Genomic DNA, 17,825 nt, shown 5'->3' on the forward strand with positions numbered 1-17,825 from the left:
TCATCTTTGATTGCTTTCTTCTATGTGCACGTCCTCTTCCATCACTGTGAATTTCTCCTCTCATGACATTTGATTAATTGTACTAATTGTATATTTCCATTGCTTCTGCAATTGCTTGTGATTCCTTACTACAATTATTCAAATAATTGGAAATTCAAGGAAGACAAGGTTCTTTTTTGATCTGTGCCTGGCAAGTGGCAGGTACACAGTAATATTTTCAGTGAATGAGTAATACTCTAAAACTATAAATGGGTTGAGATAATAGCTGCAAATAGCTGAGGAAAATAATCTAGAAATATCTAGAAAAACAATCATTATTTTTCCCACTCAGAGAGTGGTACGAAGGTTAAAAAAAAGAAAAGGGGTGGGGAATTTGGGAAGAGAAAACATCTTTGATTAATGTGGAAAAGCTATTTCTAGAAAGCTGGGAAAAAATGTCCATATGACTTTCAACCTTCTTATCAACCAGATAAGATAAAAATATTTACTACAGAGACCAAATCTTCAAATTATAGTCAAGGGACATGTGGGCCTTTTGGAAAGCTTTGGCTAGGTTTTGTTTTTTGTTTTTTGTTTTCATTTTCAGGATTGAGTTCATAATCCCAACTCAGAACATGTCTGTATGATTAGGGTCAGTTATGGATCCTTAAGAACTTGAATACATGCTAAAGCTTCCTTTGAGAAGTGAGAACATTACCAGCTTTTTAAAAACATGCTTCCTGGAGTTCCTGCCATGGTACAGTGGGTTGAGAACTGATTGTAGCAGCTCAGATCACTGCAGAGGCGCAGGTTCGATCCTCAGCCTGACACACAGGGTTAAAGGATACAGCATTCCTACAGTTTGGATTCAAACTCTGGCCCAGGAACTTCCATATGGAGCAGGTGTGGCCATGAAAGAAAGAAAGAGAGAGAAGAAAGAGAAGAAAGAAAAGAAAAGAAAGAAAGAAACAAAGAAAGAAAAGAGAAAGAAAATCTACTTCTTATCTCCTTAGGATACCAACGTGTCACTCAGGTTATTTGGAAAGAGCACGTTAAATGCTGCCTCCAAAAACCAGATTTCACTTCTTTCTCATCAGTTCAAGCAGAACTTTCAACAGCTGATGGCAGGAGGGGGGCTCTATCCTTAGCTGTGCATTTGTCCATTTCATTTCAGGCTCCTCTTAGGAAAGACTGTGAGCCATTTCTGCTCTGTATCTCTGACATCATTCACAGCTTTGAGCCTGACATTGTCCTAGACACTGGAGATAGAATATATATAAAATCCCTCTACCCCCTTAAGCTTATTTTCTTAAAGCATATGATTGACCCACAATTATTTAATTAGATGCCTGGGTTTGTCTGCCTTTTCCTTGTTTCGTTTTGGCTTTTGGTTTTCCTCAACAAAATGACAAGAAGGGAAAGGTGGAGGGCTTCTGGAACTTTTACTTGAATATTCACATGACTTCCTTAAGTGAAATTTCAGTAGAGCTGACAGATGGAGAAGTAGTCCTTGTATTTGGAACCCTCCTCCATGGATCTCTCAAGGGGTCCTTCGGAAAGTCTTCATTTGGCAAGCTCATCTTTGGGAATGAGGCTGATCGGCAGTCTATCAGCAGCATTTAAGTTGGAGTTAAATAATGCATGAATGCATGGAGCCACCACCAAAGGCAACAGCAAGACCATAGGGACATCTGGTTTTGCAAGGTGGAAAGGGCTCAGGGTGGAGATCCAGCTGTGGATTTCTAGGCAGCTGGGAGGATCCTGAAGACAGGGAGAGGGGGCTATGAGCAGAGGGCAGGAGTCCAAAGATAAACCTCAGTATCCTGCCCCTCTTGTTGGGTGTGATCTTAGGACCTCCTCCAGCTAGCTCATGGTTCTCAGCACCTCTTCACGCTTGAGTTTTTAAACATTCTAATCAGAATAGGATATGGGGGAAGAGGGAGGCAAAAAGCAGTGGGTAAACTCAAAAGTGTTCTCTTCCGGTCTTAAGTATTTGTAAGCTTGAACTTACAAGTGTGATTCAAGTGTGCAATCTGAAAATGGAACCACAGTGTGGAGAAATTTGTGTTCAGAGCCATTCTCTTGCAAAGAGTCATTGCGTCCGATGATAATCTATATACCTTGCTGTCATTGCACGTTGGCAAGCCTTCATTTGTTTAAGTCATGTTTAATTAGCCAGGATCTTCATGGCCTGAATTTAACAATAGTGCCAATAATTTCCAAAATGTTCCTAAACATACGCTACCAAACATTTTCTTCCTCAAACAACATCAGTGTATTTACCAATCCAATAGGTTTCTTCTTAAAATTCAACTTTGGTCTTTCCTCACAATTTTCTCTTCTGAGTCAATGGTCCCAGCTTATCCTTGGGCTCAGGCACTCCCACAGGAATTTGAGATCAAGAGAAAGTTGGCGGCCCACAGCCTTGCTTTTGCGACAGGATGTCATTTGTTCTGACCCCTAACTCCATGCTGGTGTTCTTTCCCGTTGCAGGGGGTGCGACCACTGAGCTGTGAGTACAAGATGGAAAATGTAACTCGAATGGTGGTGTGTGACCTTGGGAACCCTATGGTGGCTGGAACAAATGTAAGAGAAAACCAGATGCACTTAACTGATTTCTAATTGAATTTTAGAACTAGTGGAAGGCCCCGCCCAGTTCGCACTCAGCAGCTTATCACCTAGCAGCTAAAACCAACCAGGCAGGACGTTCCCAGGCTAGTGGGATTTTTGCATCAAACCCGCACCAGTTGGATAATCTACGGTTAAACACACATGATGAAAACTTTCACATGCGTTCCCTTTCGACATCACTCTTATATATCTTTCAATCTCAGCAAACCTCTAAGAACTTTTTTTATATGGCCACACCCTAAACAAATTTCCTGGGCCAGGGATTGAATGCGAGCCTCAGCTATGACCTACACTGCAGCTGGGGCAATGCTGGATCCTTTAACCCAATGCCTTGGGCCCGGGATCAAACCTGTGCCTCTGCAGTGACCTAAGCCACTGCAGTCAGATTCTTAACCCACTGCACCACAGCAGGAACACCAGCACTATTTTTCTTATTACAGATTTTTTTCTCAAATATTTTTTCCTTGAATGCCACTACCCATTTTTGAGTTCAAGAAGCACTGCAATGTAAAGGATTTAAGAAATAACAGAATTAAGAACGCAAAGATGATTAAACTTTTAGATATACTTCCCATATGAATATCATTTGCAGTATTTTCATGTTAAAATATTACCATGATCCAGATTTTAATCAGCTTTACCAAGTCTGTATTTTCCATGCATCTTACTTGACGAAAAATCATGCAAAATATTGTTGCAAGAAAAAAAGAAAGGGTTAATAAGGATCTGTAACATGCTCATGAAAGAATAAGGAGTCACCTTCTTTTTCTTTCTTTGTTTCCAGATTTGGGAACTTTCCATTCAGGACTCCTTGTGGACAATAAATTCATTTTATGCCATTGCAGTTTAGTAAGCTTCTTGTAATCAATATCACAGTGGAAATCATTTTTTTATGAAGTTGTAAATCAGAAGAAAAAAGAAAAAACACCTGAAATCTGGAGTTCCTGTTGTGGCGCAGCAAAAATGAATCCTGCTAGGAACCATGAGGTTGTGGGTTTGATCCCTGGCCTCGCTCAGTGAGTTAAGGATCGGCGTTGCCGTGAGCTCTAGTGTAGGTTGCAGACATGGCTCAGATCTGGTGTTGCTGTGACTCTAGTGTAGGCCAGCAGCAACAGCTCTGATTAGACCCCTAGCCTGGGAACCTCCATATGCCACAGTTGCGGCCCTAAAAAAAGACAAAAGAGAAAACAACAACAACAACAACAAAACCCTGAAATCTGCAAGTACAGTGTAATTAAATGTTGCAAATGAAGCATATGTATACCTTTGTTTTAAATGAGATGTTTATGCGGATCCATGAAATGCCTGTTTGAAAAAACTTTCATGAAAATGTGTATGTGGGTCTACATTAGAACAGGTTCCCAAAGGGTCCTCCAAAAAGAGTATTAATCCTTTGAGACAAGCCTTTCAAAGGGAGTTCTGTAGTCACTGCTGACAACTGTATCCTCCTCCTAGACTTTCAGGTGCATATATGCATTTTAAAGGTTCTGAGTTCTAAAGTAATAAATCTTCTAGGCCAGTGTTTCTCATGCTTATTTGAGCATTTGAAACTTTCTATCAAGTAATATCTATTTCCAGTTTATACTTTAGGCTTTTGTGCTAGAATAATATGTTTGTTTTTTACACTCTCAATTGATGATCATTCCATTAATCCTGGATATTTAAAGAAAAAAGAAAGAGGGAGTTCCTCTTCTGGCACAGTGGAAACGAATCTGACTAGTATCCATGAGGATGCGAGTTCGATCCCTGGCCTCGCTCAGTGGATCAGGGATCTGGCATTGCCATGAGCTGCAGTGTAGGCTGCAGATGAAGCTCAGATCTGGCATTGCTATGGCTGTGGTATAGGCCTGTTGATGTAGCTCTGATTCAACCCCTAGCCTGGGAACTTCCATGTGTTATGGGTGTGCCCCTAAACAAAGCAAAAAAAAAAAAAGACCAGCTTTAGTCTAGTAAACTCACTCACCTATTGGGGGTCAAAGAAAAAAGTAAATATTTAAGTGAAAGATAAACTTTTGTAATAGATTTTTATCAGCTAACCTGTATTGATTGTCTTTTGTGTTATAAATCCATCAGTGGGTGCTTTTGTGTGTGATTTAGTTTTTGCAGCAACTAAAATCCTCTAAGTCAGGTATTTCTCCAATGTTATGGATGAGGAAACTGAGACTCAGGGAAATCAAATGAATTACCAAAAGTCACACACACTGAAGAAGAGAACTGGGATATGAACGAGGTCTCAGAAAAAGCCCACATTCTGTCGGGTCTGCAAAAATTGGATAAAAACTAATGAATGACAGATAAAATTTTCCAACAAACCCATGAAAGATAGAATGGTCCAATTCTATCCCTAGCCTGGGAATTTCCATATGCCGCAGGTGTGACCCTAAAATAAAATAAAATAAAATAAAATAAAATAAAATAAAATATGGAGTTCCTATTGTAGCTCAGTGGAAATGAACCCAACCAGTATCAATGAGGATGATGGTTTGATCCCTGGCCTTACTCAATGGGTTAAGGATCTGTCATTGCCATGAACTGTGGTGTAGGTTGCAGACTCGGCTCTGATCTGTCATTGCTTAATCAGGCATGGCTGTGGCTGTGGCATAGGGCAGCAGCCACAGCTCCAATTCGACCCCTAGCCTGGGAACATCCATATGCTGCAGGTACAGTCCTAAAAAAAAAAAAAAGCAAAATAATAATAAGTCCAAGCTGAGACATTAGAACATTTTTCGTTAGAATCCTTTTATCTAGAAGCTAATAAATCCTTTGGCTAGTTTTCAAAAAAGATCTAACCACCCAGTCTGGTAGGAAGAGGTCTACCTAAGGCCAGAAAGAAATAAATTGGCATGGTAGTAACAGCATTAGCATCTGTAACCAGGGACTTGTTCCTTTTTCAGTATTAAAAGTGTTAAATCAAGACCAGAGATCATCTAAGATCATCAGTAACTAAGGATAACCCCTACAAAAACTGGACACCAGTGTCGTTCAAAGTAGAGGGTAAAAATGGCCGTGTGGTCTTAGCTGCAAATGTGCTTTTGGAAAAGATGTCAATCCATTTTACCAGCAAATAATCTTTAGAAGTCAAGGAAGTAAATTGTTTGTATTCGTTTATCTCTGAGGTCTAGTGTTGAAGAAACCTAATAGCTTTCTTATCTCACTCTTGAAGGCCCTTAAACACATCAAATTTTATTGCATTCTGCTTTGTTATAAAATACTTTGATTTATTTACTTTTCCATTTTGTACTTTTAAAAGAATACTCGCATCTGGTGGTAGTAAAATTCCGAATGTAAAAGCAATCTTCAATATTAAAAAGCATCATAAATTGCCAGGACTAATTATTCCAGTCTCAATATTGAAAAAAAAAAAGTTTCAAGTGACTTTTTATTTTAACAAAACATTCAAAGTTGTATTCAGACATATTACTTCTGTCAGTAATAATGTCATTTTCGTATCATAGCTTTAGTAGTATAATATATTTATACACCGATAAGATTTGTAAAAACACACAAAGTCTCTCAAATAGGATAACAAACAAATAGCGGTTCAACAAAGGCTCTTTAGAATCCATGCCCAGAGATCTGGCATTTGGTTCTAGTTGGGAACATATGTGTCTCTTAACCAATATGAAATTGTCACACCTTTTTTGTATCTTTGGAAGTTCCCCTGTGGCACAGCAGGCTAAGAATCTCTATCCTTTTTTTTTTTTTTTTTTTTCCTGTATTTTTGCCTTTTCTAGGGCTGCTCCCGAGGCATATGGAGGTTCCCAGGCTAGGGGTCTAATCGGAGCTGTAGCCACCAGCCTACACCACAGCCACAGCAATGCAGGATCCGAGCTGTGTCTGCGACCTACACCACAGCTCACGGCAACGGTGGATCCTTAACCCACTGAGCAAGGCCAAGGATCGAACCCGAAACCTCATGGTTCTTAGTCAGATTCGTTAACCACTGAGCCATGACAGGAACTCCAAGAATCTCTGTTTTCTAACAAGACTCCCTCACTCACTCCCACACAGTAATTTATCCCATTGGTTGCCTTTTAAAACCATAGCTAAAACACCTGGCGCACAAAACCTTGTGACCTATCTAATTTACTGACCATGGTTACACTAGAAGCATTTTCCACACTGCACAGGCTTCACCGATGTCACTTCAATGATGACATAAATCTCCATGTCATGGAAGCATCACAGTTTTCTAAATCAATCTCCTCTCGTGTATTTAGGTTGTTTTTAATTTATCGCATGAATAAGGTAGTAGGAAAAGAGTCAATATGAGACTAAAGGAAGAGAGGGGACCCCAATGTGTAGACACTCAAATTGCCTGGGACCTGAAGTCTCAGCGATCCCAGGATAAAAGCAGAAAAATGGACAGTAGTCTAGGGTGGGGGATTTGGGAGTTCCCAATGTGGCTCAGCAGGTTAAAAACCTGACTAGTACCCATGAGGAAGCAGGTTCAATCCCTGGCCTCATTCATTAAGGATCTTGCGTTGCTGCATGCTGTGGTGTGGGTCACAAATGAGGCTCAGATCCAGCGCTGCTGTGGCTGTGGTGTCGGCCAGCAGCTGCAGCTCCCAGTAACCCCTAGCCTGGGAATGTCCATATGCCACAGGTGTGGCCCTAAAAAAATAAATAAATTGGGTGGGGATTTGCAGGGATGACAAGATTTTTATGCTGTTTATAAGGTACCTTCCATGTAATAAACTTGGCGTCTTTTGATTTTCGTGGTTTTTTTTTTTTTTTTTTTCAGTCTTCCTTGGGCCTCCGATTTGCAGTTCCACGTCTTGAGAAAACAAACATGAGCATTAACTTCGAGCTCCAAATCAGAAGGTTAGACCTTTGTATGCCTGAATTATCATCCATGTTCAGTATTAAAGAGATCTATGGTGAAATGAATGCCCCTTGTCAAGTCCCTTCATCGTAAAAGTTCTTCTTACAGACTCTTTTCCCTTTGTTACTCAGTTATTTCAGGTTTTCTTTTTTTCTTTTTTTTTTTCTTTTTATTTTAAGTAGTTCAATCAAGGAGCAAAGGAAAGGATTTCCTGCTGTGGTACAGAGGGTTAAGAATCTGGCTGCAGCAGCTCAGGTCACTGCAGAAGCACGGATTCAGTCCTGAGCCTGGCACAGTGGATTAAAAAATCCAGTGGTGCCACAGCTGTGGTGTGGGTCACATCTGCGGGGTCACAGCTGTGCCTTGGATTCATTCCCTAGCCCAGGAACTTCCATAGTCATGGCCATTAAAAAAAAAAAAAGGGCAAAAGACACAAAATAGTATTGTTAACGCCGTCCCCCAAACCTTCCTTTAGGTATCATTTAATAATGAATTCAGCAATGAAGTGCTGCATTTGATGGAAAATAGAAACAGTCACATTTTAAACATCCCCCTTTATCTAAAGAATGGTCTATGATTATATTCCATCCTTATACTCTGTAGAAACTCATGACTATTTTAACATCATCCTGAAAAATATAAAAACATAGAAATGCAAGGAGTTGCCTGGTGGCCTAGCAGGTTAAGGATCCAGGGTTATCACTGCTGTGGCGCAGGTTCGATCCCTAGCCCTGGTACTTCCGTGTGCTGCAGGAGTGGCCAAAATACATATATTTATATAACTACAGAAAGACCTGGAGAGGCAATAGCAACATACTAAAGCCATCAAATTCCAAAAACATACATTGTAGAGATAAAAGGATTTGAGTGGTGAGAATTTTATCTGCCTGCCTTGCTGGCAGGCTCCAAAAACATAAATAAGTGTTTAATGGATGGTTTGTATTCAGTGTAAATGTATATTTAAACCAAAAATAAATTAAACCAAATGTCTGAAGCCTGAACTCAAGCTTTTGACCATATTGACCACCAATACACGCATTTAATACCCTTTTCCGCAAATGGAACCCCAAAGAGACATGGGCTTTGTAAAGGAATAAACCTAAAATATTTTGTGTCACCCAGTGTTTGCATTAACAGGTCTCTCCACACCCCAGCTTTCTGTGACATGTAAACATTTTCTTTTCTGTGGAGAGCGGGTCTCAGTGTCAATTCCCACGTGCAAACAGACCTTCCTGATCATCCTTGAAGCTGCCTGCTCAGTAATGATGAAGTGAACATTTGTATCATTTTGCTGATGTTCCAGCGACCACAGGAAGCATAGAGAGAATATTCAAAAATAGGAAACAAGTAAGGACAGAGAAATACAGCATCAGAGTAATAAGTGAAAAACATGTTTATCCTTGGTACACAACATAGGGTAGAGTGGTGGAGAGGAAATCCATCATTCTTTGCATAGAACGAGCACCGACAGTATAAATAGCTCAGCATCCAGGGCAGTGATGGATTGCTTGTTTGGATTTAACAGTGGTATTCGCCAAGGAGATTTCCTTCCTGGAAAGAGGTGGAAGATGCATCTAAATTATACGGCCAGGGGAGTTCCCATTGTGCTCAGTGGTTAATAACCCAACTAGTATCCTTGAATATGCAGGTTCAATCCCTGGCCTCACACAGTGGATTAAGGATCCGGCGTTGCCATGTGCTGTAGTGAGCCGGCTGGTATCTTGCATCACTGTGGCTGTGGTGTAGGCTGGCAGCTGCAGCTTCCTTTTGACCCCTAGCCTGGGAACTTCCATTTGCTGCAGGTGCAGCCCTAAAAAGCCAAAAAAAAAAAATTTATATATAGCCAGCCCAGTGCCTTTCTTACCAGGAGACTTTGTTGACACCACTGGTTACAGAGCCGAGTATGCTGGAAAGCCCATGTGACGGAGGGTGATTTTGATTAGCTGTGCAAGTCTGGCCTCTGATTCTGCCATGCTTGTGCTACTTTTCAGAAGAGACTCCTGCTCCAAGATGATTTCAAAGCTTGACATCTCTTTCTACTTTCAGAGTGTTGTCATGAAAATTGTATTCTTTAAACCACATGGAAACAAATGCAATAGAATTATGAGATAGCTTAAAAGAAACTTTAAAGGTAAATGAGGTATTGATTACAAAATGCTGCAAATGTATTTCATGCCACTGAGCTGTTCACTGGATTTGTATTTGGTGAATTTCATCTTATAGGATTCAAATCAATAATTTGGGGTTTTTTGATGGTGCTGGGGAGGGTTGTTTTGTTTTTGTTTGTTTGTTTGTTTGTTTTCATTTTGTCTTTTAGGGCTGTACCAGTGGCACATGGAAGTTCCCAGGCTAGGGGTTGAATTGGAGCTGCAGCTGCCAGCCTACACCACAGCCACAGCAATGCGGGATCCGAGCCGCATCTGCAGCCTACACCACAGCTCATGGCAACACCAGATCCTTAACCCACTGAGCAAGGCCAGGGATCGAACCCGCATCCTCAAGGATACTAGTCTGGTTCGTTTCTGCTGAGCTACAATGGGAATTCCCAATAATTTGTTTAAAAAGCAGAGCTGAAGTCCCCTGGTGGCCTTATAGTTAAGGATCTGGCATTGTCACTGGTTTGTCTCAGATCTCTGGTGTGGTGCTGATTTTGATCCTGGGTCGGAAACTTCCCCATGCCTGGAGCGCAGCCAAATGACAAAATTAAAAATAATAGTAATAATAATAATAATAATTTCCACTGTTGCAAAACAATAGTGATCTAGAAAATAGAACAAGGTCTGAGGAGAGTTGCAGAACAATGAAACTTAAGCTTCCAAACTAAAGAGTTCCCTGTCCTGCATTTGCAACCGCAAAGTATGTAACAAATGGAATTACTTAATAACTTCTTAGTGGTTAGTCATTCCCTGAATCCTGCCTTTAAAAAAAAAAAAAAACAACCTCTTTAGTTGACTGATCCTCCCCAGATGTGATAATAAAGTGGCCTGGAAACTGGGGTTCAAACTTTGGTGAATAAGTCCCTCCAGGCTCATCACGAGCTTAGCAGCACTACCCCTTTACAGGAAATGAGCCTGACATTAGTCTGTTTACATCTTTTATGTGTGTCTGCCATTTAAGTTGCCTTATCAGCATATACCATCGAACAGGACTTTTCAAAAGCATTGTGGGAACAGTTTGGTCTCCTCCTCCTGTGAGAGCTGACTTTTAGCATATCTCTTCCAGCTCCCACATTTGGAAAGCTTCCAAAGTTAGTCAGAACATACCCCTTTAGCATCGTCACAGGGTGAGAGCTTGTCCATGGCACTCCTGGTAAATGCAATGATGGAAAAAGAAGAGGCTTTCTCTTGTTAATGAGACCTGAACATAAACATGACCTGTTAGTGGTGGTGGTCCATCCTGGTTCGCTAAACACTGCGTGATCCTTTGTAATATTAGCGTGATGTCGGTGCCAGCCCAGTAAGACAATAAATGCAAATGGCAGCTGCACCCAAAACCCAGCTACTGGTCCAGCCTCTCGTGAGAGCATGTTTGCTTTACCTTACAGCACTGGTGGCTTAATACATGCATTTCTTTACAGTTAAATTCTATGTATTTATTTATTTACCATGGTAGTGATCCTTAATCCACTGCGCCACCAGGGAACTCCCTAAAGTTAAATTTTATTTATGAATTTTATCACATTTATAGTTGTACAACAATCATCACAACCCAATCTTATAGCATTTCCATCCCAAACCCCTAGCCCATTCCCCCACCCTCAACCTGTCTCCTTTGGAAACCATAAGTTTTTCAAAGTCTGTGAGTCGGTATCTGTTATGCAAAGAGGTTGTCCCTAAAATTAAATTTTAGATCTAATTATATTTGCTTGAGAGAAGGGAAGAGCAGACTTGAAGATAATTTTGCCACTGTTCAAAGAAATATTTTTTTCCTTATCATGGCCACATCTGTGTCATATGGAAGTTCCCAGGCTGGGGTTCAAATTGGAGCTGAAACTGTAGGCCTACACCATAGACACAGCAACGCCAATTCTGAGCCACATCTGTGACTTATGCCACAGCTTGCAGCAACGCTGAATCCTTAATCCACTGAACAAGGCCAGGGATCCAACTCGCAGTCTCACAGACACTACTTCAGGTTCTTAACCCTCTAAGCCACAACAGGAATTCCTCACAGAAATATTAGTCAACACAAGCCTTCTATCTTGAGACTTTTTTATGTATATATAATGATTTTTTTTTTCATTACAGCTGGTTTACAGTGTTCTGTCAACTTTCTACTGTACAGCATGGTGACCCAGTTACACATATATGTATACATTCTTTCTTCTCACTTTATCGTGCTCCATCATAAGTGACTAGACACAGTTCCCAGTGCTACACAGCAGGATCTCATGGCTAATCCATTCCAAAGGCAATAGTCTGCATCTATTAACTCCAAGTTTCCAATCCATCCCATTCCCTCCCCCTCCCCCTCGGCAACCACAAATCTATTCTCCAAGTCCATGATTTTCTTTTCTGTGGAAAGGTTCATTTGCGCTGTATTTTAGATTCCAGATATAAGTGATATCATATGGTATTTGTCTTTCTCTTTTTGACTTACTTCACTTAGTATGAGAATCTCTAGTTCCATCCATGTTGCTGCAAATGGCATTATTTTGTTCTTTTTTATGGCTGAGTTGAGACTTCCGATGTATGTGATGAACATCTATTTTATCTCTTAACTACCTTTGTAGGACCCACCCAGCTCCCTGGGGGCTTGCTTCCTCTCGCCATTGGCCGCACTTCCAATTTACCCCTCCCCTTTCACCCTAGTCAGCCAGTGAGCACCCAGTAAAGTACACTTATTTGAAATTACTTAAGAAAAGAAACCATAAGGAAGAGAAATTTACTGCCAGAACAAGTATGGTATGGTACCTTACAGAGCCCAACACAAATGTTTTTTTCTGTTCTGGGCTGCTCTTGGATTATTCATGCGAGTTTTTGCATGGAAAATCAGGAGTTGGCTGTGCTGTCCTTTCCCATTTGATGGGCAATGAACTTGATACACAGAGTAGTTAAGGAATGTGTCCCAAGTGGAAGCTCATTGCCTTTTGGGTTTAGCCATTGAAACCAAGGGTTGGCATCTCCAGAAATCTATTGTGTTTTCAGTGTCTCCTCGTGGAAAGTTATGACATTAGTTTTGATCAAAGAGGATCTGAGCATGTCCATTTCCAAATGCCTACTATGGTTTTGTAGAATGGATATGCCTTTGTTTTCTCAACCATCATACTGGCAGTGGATGTTGCTCCTGTGATATACGGAAGGTTTTTTTATGATTGTCTATTGTGGTAACAAGTGTGAGCAACTACGTTTACATCATATGCCACTGTGTTTTAGTTCCAACAAGGACAACCCAGACAGCAATCTTGTGAGCCTGCAGATCAACATCACGGCTGTAGCTCAAGTGGAAATAAGAGGGTAAGTAATAAACAAGATATTGTAGCAGTTATACTATAATAATAGCTTTCTCAGAATGAGCTATGGATAAAATATTAATGAAAACTGTATAGAATTATCCTAATGTCTTAGAGATCACAGTACCTTGTGGTTGTAGAGTTTCATTCTTTGCAATCCATCAATAGCTTTTCCTTGGAAAGTGGGGTAAACCCTGTGTGATAACGCTAAAGGCCATCAAAATCAGAGATCACTTTATTCCCCACATTGACAGCTCAGTGATCAAACTATAAAAACTAGTGCTAAGTAGCCCGATAAAATAGGCCACCACGTGATCGCTTACAAGTCTTATTACTTCCCTTGTAATTATTTTTGGCATAATGACAATCCAGCCTCACCCATACCAGTTTAAGAAACGGCTTTTAGATGTGATGGGATCTACACTTTGTGCCTTTTTCCTTCCATCTCCTGTTCTTTGAAGACATTGCATTAGCATTTGAGAGACAGGAGGCAAATGATCAAGGAAAAGGCTTGGAATAAATACCATCTGGGAGTCTGTGCCTGGGGTGGGGGCAGAAATCGGAACTGGACGGCACGTAGTTCTCATCTTGTACCAAGTGTGAACTTTGTTGATTTTTATTAGAATTCTTGTTTCATCAGAACAGTCACGGGCTTGGATGAAAATGTCAACTGGTATTTCAGGCTGAATTGTCACCGAGGCTCCAGAATTCCCAGTTCCCTTTGCTTTTCCGTAGGTCCTGAGCCCTGAGTCGGTCGCTCTCCTCTGTGATGGCAACTATAGATTTCTGCACTCAGAGCCTTTGTCATTACACATTCTTTTACTGCTGGTCCCTGAGCTCAGAGGTGATGGGGTCGGGGCAGAGGTTCTGTCCCCTGTCCTGGCACCGCTAAGGTTCCACCTAGTGGGTTAGGGAATAATAAAAATGCCTAACACGTATTGATACTTTTATGTGCTACCTCAGCATAGTGGCATATTTTGCTATGTACGAACATCCTCATGTACAAACAAGAGAATTTTGGTACCAGGCGTGGAAGACTACACAACCAGGAAATGGGGAGCTAGAATGCAAATACAAGTAACTTGTCTCCAGGTACATATTTATAAAATGATCATGTTCTAGGGCCTAGGAGATGGAGTTTTTTGAACCTTGTCTGCACAAATTTTGTGCATGCTTCTATGGTTTTTTTCATTCAAAAGAATGTTTTTGACATTCACTCACATGAGTCCATGTGCCTATAGTTCATTCATTCATTTTAATTGTGGAAGAATGTACATTGTAAAGCTATACCATGACTGACTTATCCATTATGCTCTTTTTTGTATTAAAAAAGTATAGTTGACTTACAGTGTTATGCCAATTTCTGCTGTAGAGAAAAGTGACCTGTTATACATATGTAATCTTTTATCAGGTATACATATTTTTTATACACACACACACACACACACACATATATATATATAAACACACACACACACATTCCTTTTTTTTTTAGGGCCGAAGTTATGACATATGGAAGTTTTCAGGCTAGGGTTTGAATCAGAGCTGTAGTTGCCAGCCTACACCATAGTCACAGCAACAGAGGATCCAAGATACGTCTTTGACCTACAACACAGCTCAGTGGATCCTCAACCTACTGAGCGAGGCCAGGGATCGAACCTGCATCATCATACACCCTAGTCAGGTTCATTACCGCTGAGCCACAATGGGAACTCCCAATATTCCTTTTCTTATATTATTTTCCATCATGGTCTATCCCAAAAGATTGGATATAGTTCCCTGTGCTATACAGTAGGATCTCATTGCTTATCCATTAAATAGTTGACATCTACTAACCCCAAACTCCCAGTCCATCCTATTCCTTCCCCTCTCCCCCTTGGCAACAACTTTGAGTCTGTTTCTGTTTCATTTGTGCTATATTTCTGATTCCACATATAAGTGATATCATATGGTATTTATCTTTCTTTCTGGTTTACTTCACTTAGTATGAGAGTCTGGTTGCATCCATGTTGCTGCAAGTAGCATTTTTTTTTCATGGCTCAGTAGTATCCCATTGTGTATCTGCAACACATCTTCTTAATCCATTATGTCAATATCCATTCTACTCTATTTTTTATTTTTTTATTTTTTGTCTTTTTGCCTTTTCTAGGGCCACTTCTCACAGCATATGGAGGTACCCAGGCTAGGGGTCTAATTGGAGCTGTAGCAGCCAGCCTACGCCAGAGCCACAGCAACACAGGATCCGAGCCATGTCTGTGACCTACACCACAGCTCACGACAACGCCAGATCCTTAACCCACTGAGCAAGGCCAGGGATCAAACCTGCAACCTCATGGTTCCTAGTCAGATTCGTTAACCACTGTGCCACAATGGGAACACCCCATTCTACTCCTGATGAACATTTGGAGATTTTTTCTTTTTTACAAACTTTCTTATACATATCTCCTGGTACACATATGGCAGAATGTCAGAAGGGTATATATTTAGAGGTGGAATTTCAGGATCAGAGATCACTGTTTAACATTACTAAATAGTACCAAAGTGTTTTTCCAAATAGTTATACCAAATTACAGCCCTGCAAGAAAAGGATGGAAGTTTGCACTGCTCCACATTATTAACGAACTTTCAAAATGGTCTAGTTTTTAATTTTGAGCCAATCGATGGATAAGAAATAGTGTCCAGACCATTTTGAAAGTTCATTAATAATGTGGAGCAGTGCAAACTTCCATCCTTTTCTTGCAGGGCTGTAATCTAGTCACTTATGATGGAGCACGGTAATGTGCGAAAAAAGAATGTATACATGTATGTGTAACTGGGTCGCCATGCTGTACAGCAGGAAAAAAAATAATGTATTGGGGAAATAAAAAATAAGTAAATAGTGTCCAAAGGAAGGTTTAATGTGCTGTTCCTTGATTCCTAAATGAGATTAAGCAGCTTTTATATGTGTTTGATTTTTGTCTTCTTATATGGAGAAATGTCTGTTCATTCTTTTGCACATTTCTACTGAGAGACTTGACTTTTCCTCATTAGTTCATAAGAATTCTTTCATATTCTGAGTCCAGACACTAATCTTTTATCAGTTATACATATTGCAAATGTCTTTTCACATACTATGGGCTTTGGTTTTGTTGTTGTTGTTGTTGCCAGCTTCGTTTTATTCTTTTTTTTAATTTATAGTTGATTTACAATGTTCTGTCAATTTCTGTGTATAGCAGGATTTGGCTTTTTTTTTTTTAAGTCAAGGGGATTGAGATATAAATTACATAAAGTAAAACATTTCTTTTTTAGGTTTCCAGTTTGAAGAGTTAAGACACCACATGAACAAACACTATAAAACAGTTCCATCAACCCAAATGGTGTCTTCTTGTGCCTTTTTAGTCAATCCTTCCCCTACTCACAGGCTCTGGCAATCTTGATCTATTTTCTGTTGCTCTATTTCCAGAAAATCCTATAAACACACTCATAAAGAATGTAACCTTTTGAGTCTGGCTTCTTTCACTTAGCATAATGTATCTGAAAAAAAAGTCGATGTTCTTACATGTATCAGCATTTTGATTTGTTTTTTTTTTTTCTTGCTGGGAGGTATTCCACTCTGTGGATGTCCCCTGAATTGTTCATCCACCCACAAACTGGTGAACCTTCGGGTTGTTTCCTACTGGGGGCTGTTAAAAATAAGTCTGCCTTAGGCATTCATATAGAGGTTTTTGTTGGGACATTTGTTTTCACAAATGGAGTTACTGAGTAGTGTGGCAAGTGTACATTTAGGTGTACAGGAAATGGCTAAGCTGTTTTTCAGAGTGACTGTACCATTTCCACTTTACAGTCCCACTAGCAAAGCACAAAAGTTCCAGCTGTGCTGTGTGGCTTGCCAGAATGTGCTTGAGATTTGTTTGTTTTTAGCCATTTTAGCAAGTGTGTCAGTGAGAAGTAAGTATCTCACTGAGGTTTTAATTAGCATTTTCTCATGCCTGGTTATGTTGGGCATCTTTTCACTGCTTATTTGCCATCTGTATTCCTTTTTTTGGGTGAGGTATCTCTTATTAAAGGTTTTGCCCATTTACTATGGAGCTGTCTTATTATCCCATCAGGACATTTCCTTACACATTCTGGATACAAAAATCACTTATCAGTTAAATATGCTACACATATTTTCCACCAATTTATGGTTTGGCTTGTTGTTTTCTTAACAGTGATGTTCAAAGGGCAAAAGTTTTCAATTTTGATAAAATTCAACTTTTAAATATTGTACAGCTTTTAAATATTGTACAACTTTTAAATATTGTGGTCTTGGTGTTCTGTCTAAAAAAAAAATCTTTGCTTTATCCAGTCACAGTGTTTTCTCCCATGTTTTCTTCTACAAGTTCAGTAGTTTAACACTTTGTTCCGTGATTAGTTTGGGGGTTTTGTTTTATTTTGTTTTGTTTTGTCTTTTTATGGCCACACCTGCATCATATGTAAGTTCCTGGGCTAGGTGTTGGAACAAAGCTGCAGCTGCCAGCCTACACCATAGCCATGGCAACAGTGGATCCAAGCCACATCTGTGAACTATGCCACGGCTTGCAGCAACACTGGATCCTTAACCCACTGAGCGAGACCAGGGATCAAACCTGCATCCTCACAGAGCCAATGTTGGGTTCTTAACCCACTGAGCCACATGAGAACTCCTATGATTAGTTTTAAGTTAATTTTTATATCCAGTAGGAGGTAAGAGCCAAGGCTCCTTTATGCATATGATTATCCAGTTGTTTCTGTGCCGTTTGTTCAAAAGACTATACTTTCCCACTGAATTACCTGTCACCTTTGTTGAAAAATCAGTGGTCCATCTGTGAGGGTCTGTTTCTATACCTCCTATTCTGTTCCATTGAGTTACATGGATACATACACAAGGCTTGAAATGCAGAGATCTTGGTAAACTCACAAATTTGATACTTTTTTGTT

At 40.1% G+C, this 17,825-nt stretch overlaps 1 protein-coding gene across 1 annotated transcript in view; it reads left to right on the forward strand.

The window, feature by feature from the left end:
- The window catches only part of ITGA8 (integrin subunit alpha 8), a 170,773-nt gene that overhangs the window by 110,763 nt on the left and 42,185 nt on the right, over positions 1 to 17,825 (forward strand). The window contains exons 21-23 of the mRNA XM_021064834.1: positions 2,473 to 2,565; positions 7,355 to 7,434; positions 12,811 to 12,891. Of these exons, the coding sequence (XP_020920493.1) occupies positions 2,473 to 2,565; positions 7,355 to 7,434; positions 12,811 to 12,891 (254 nt within the window). The remainder of the gene's footprint in view (positions 1 to 2,472; positions 2,566 to 7,354; positions 7,435 to 12,810; positions 12,892 to 17,825) is intronic.

This window comes from Sus scrofa, chromosome 10 (genome assembly GCF_000003025.6).
Source record: "Sus scrofa isolate TJ Tabasco breed Duroc chromosome 10, Sscrofa11.1, whole genome shotgun sequence".
Lineage (NCBI taxonomy): Eukaryota > Metazoa > Chordata > Mammalia > Artiodactyla > Suidae > Sus > Sus scrofa.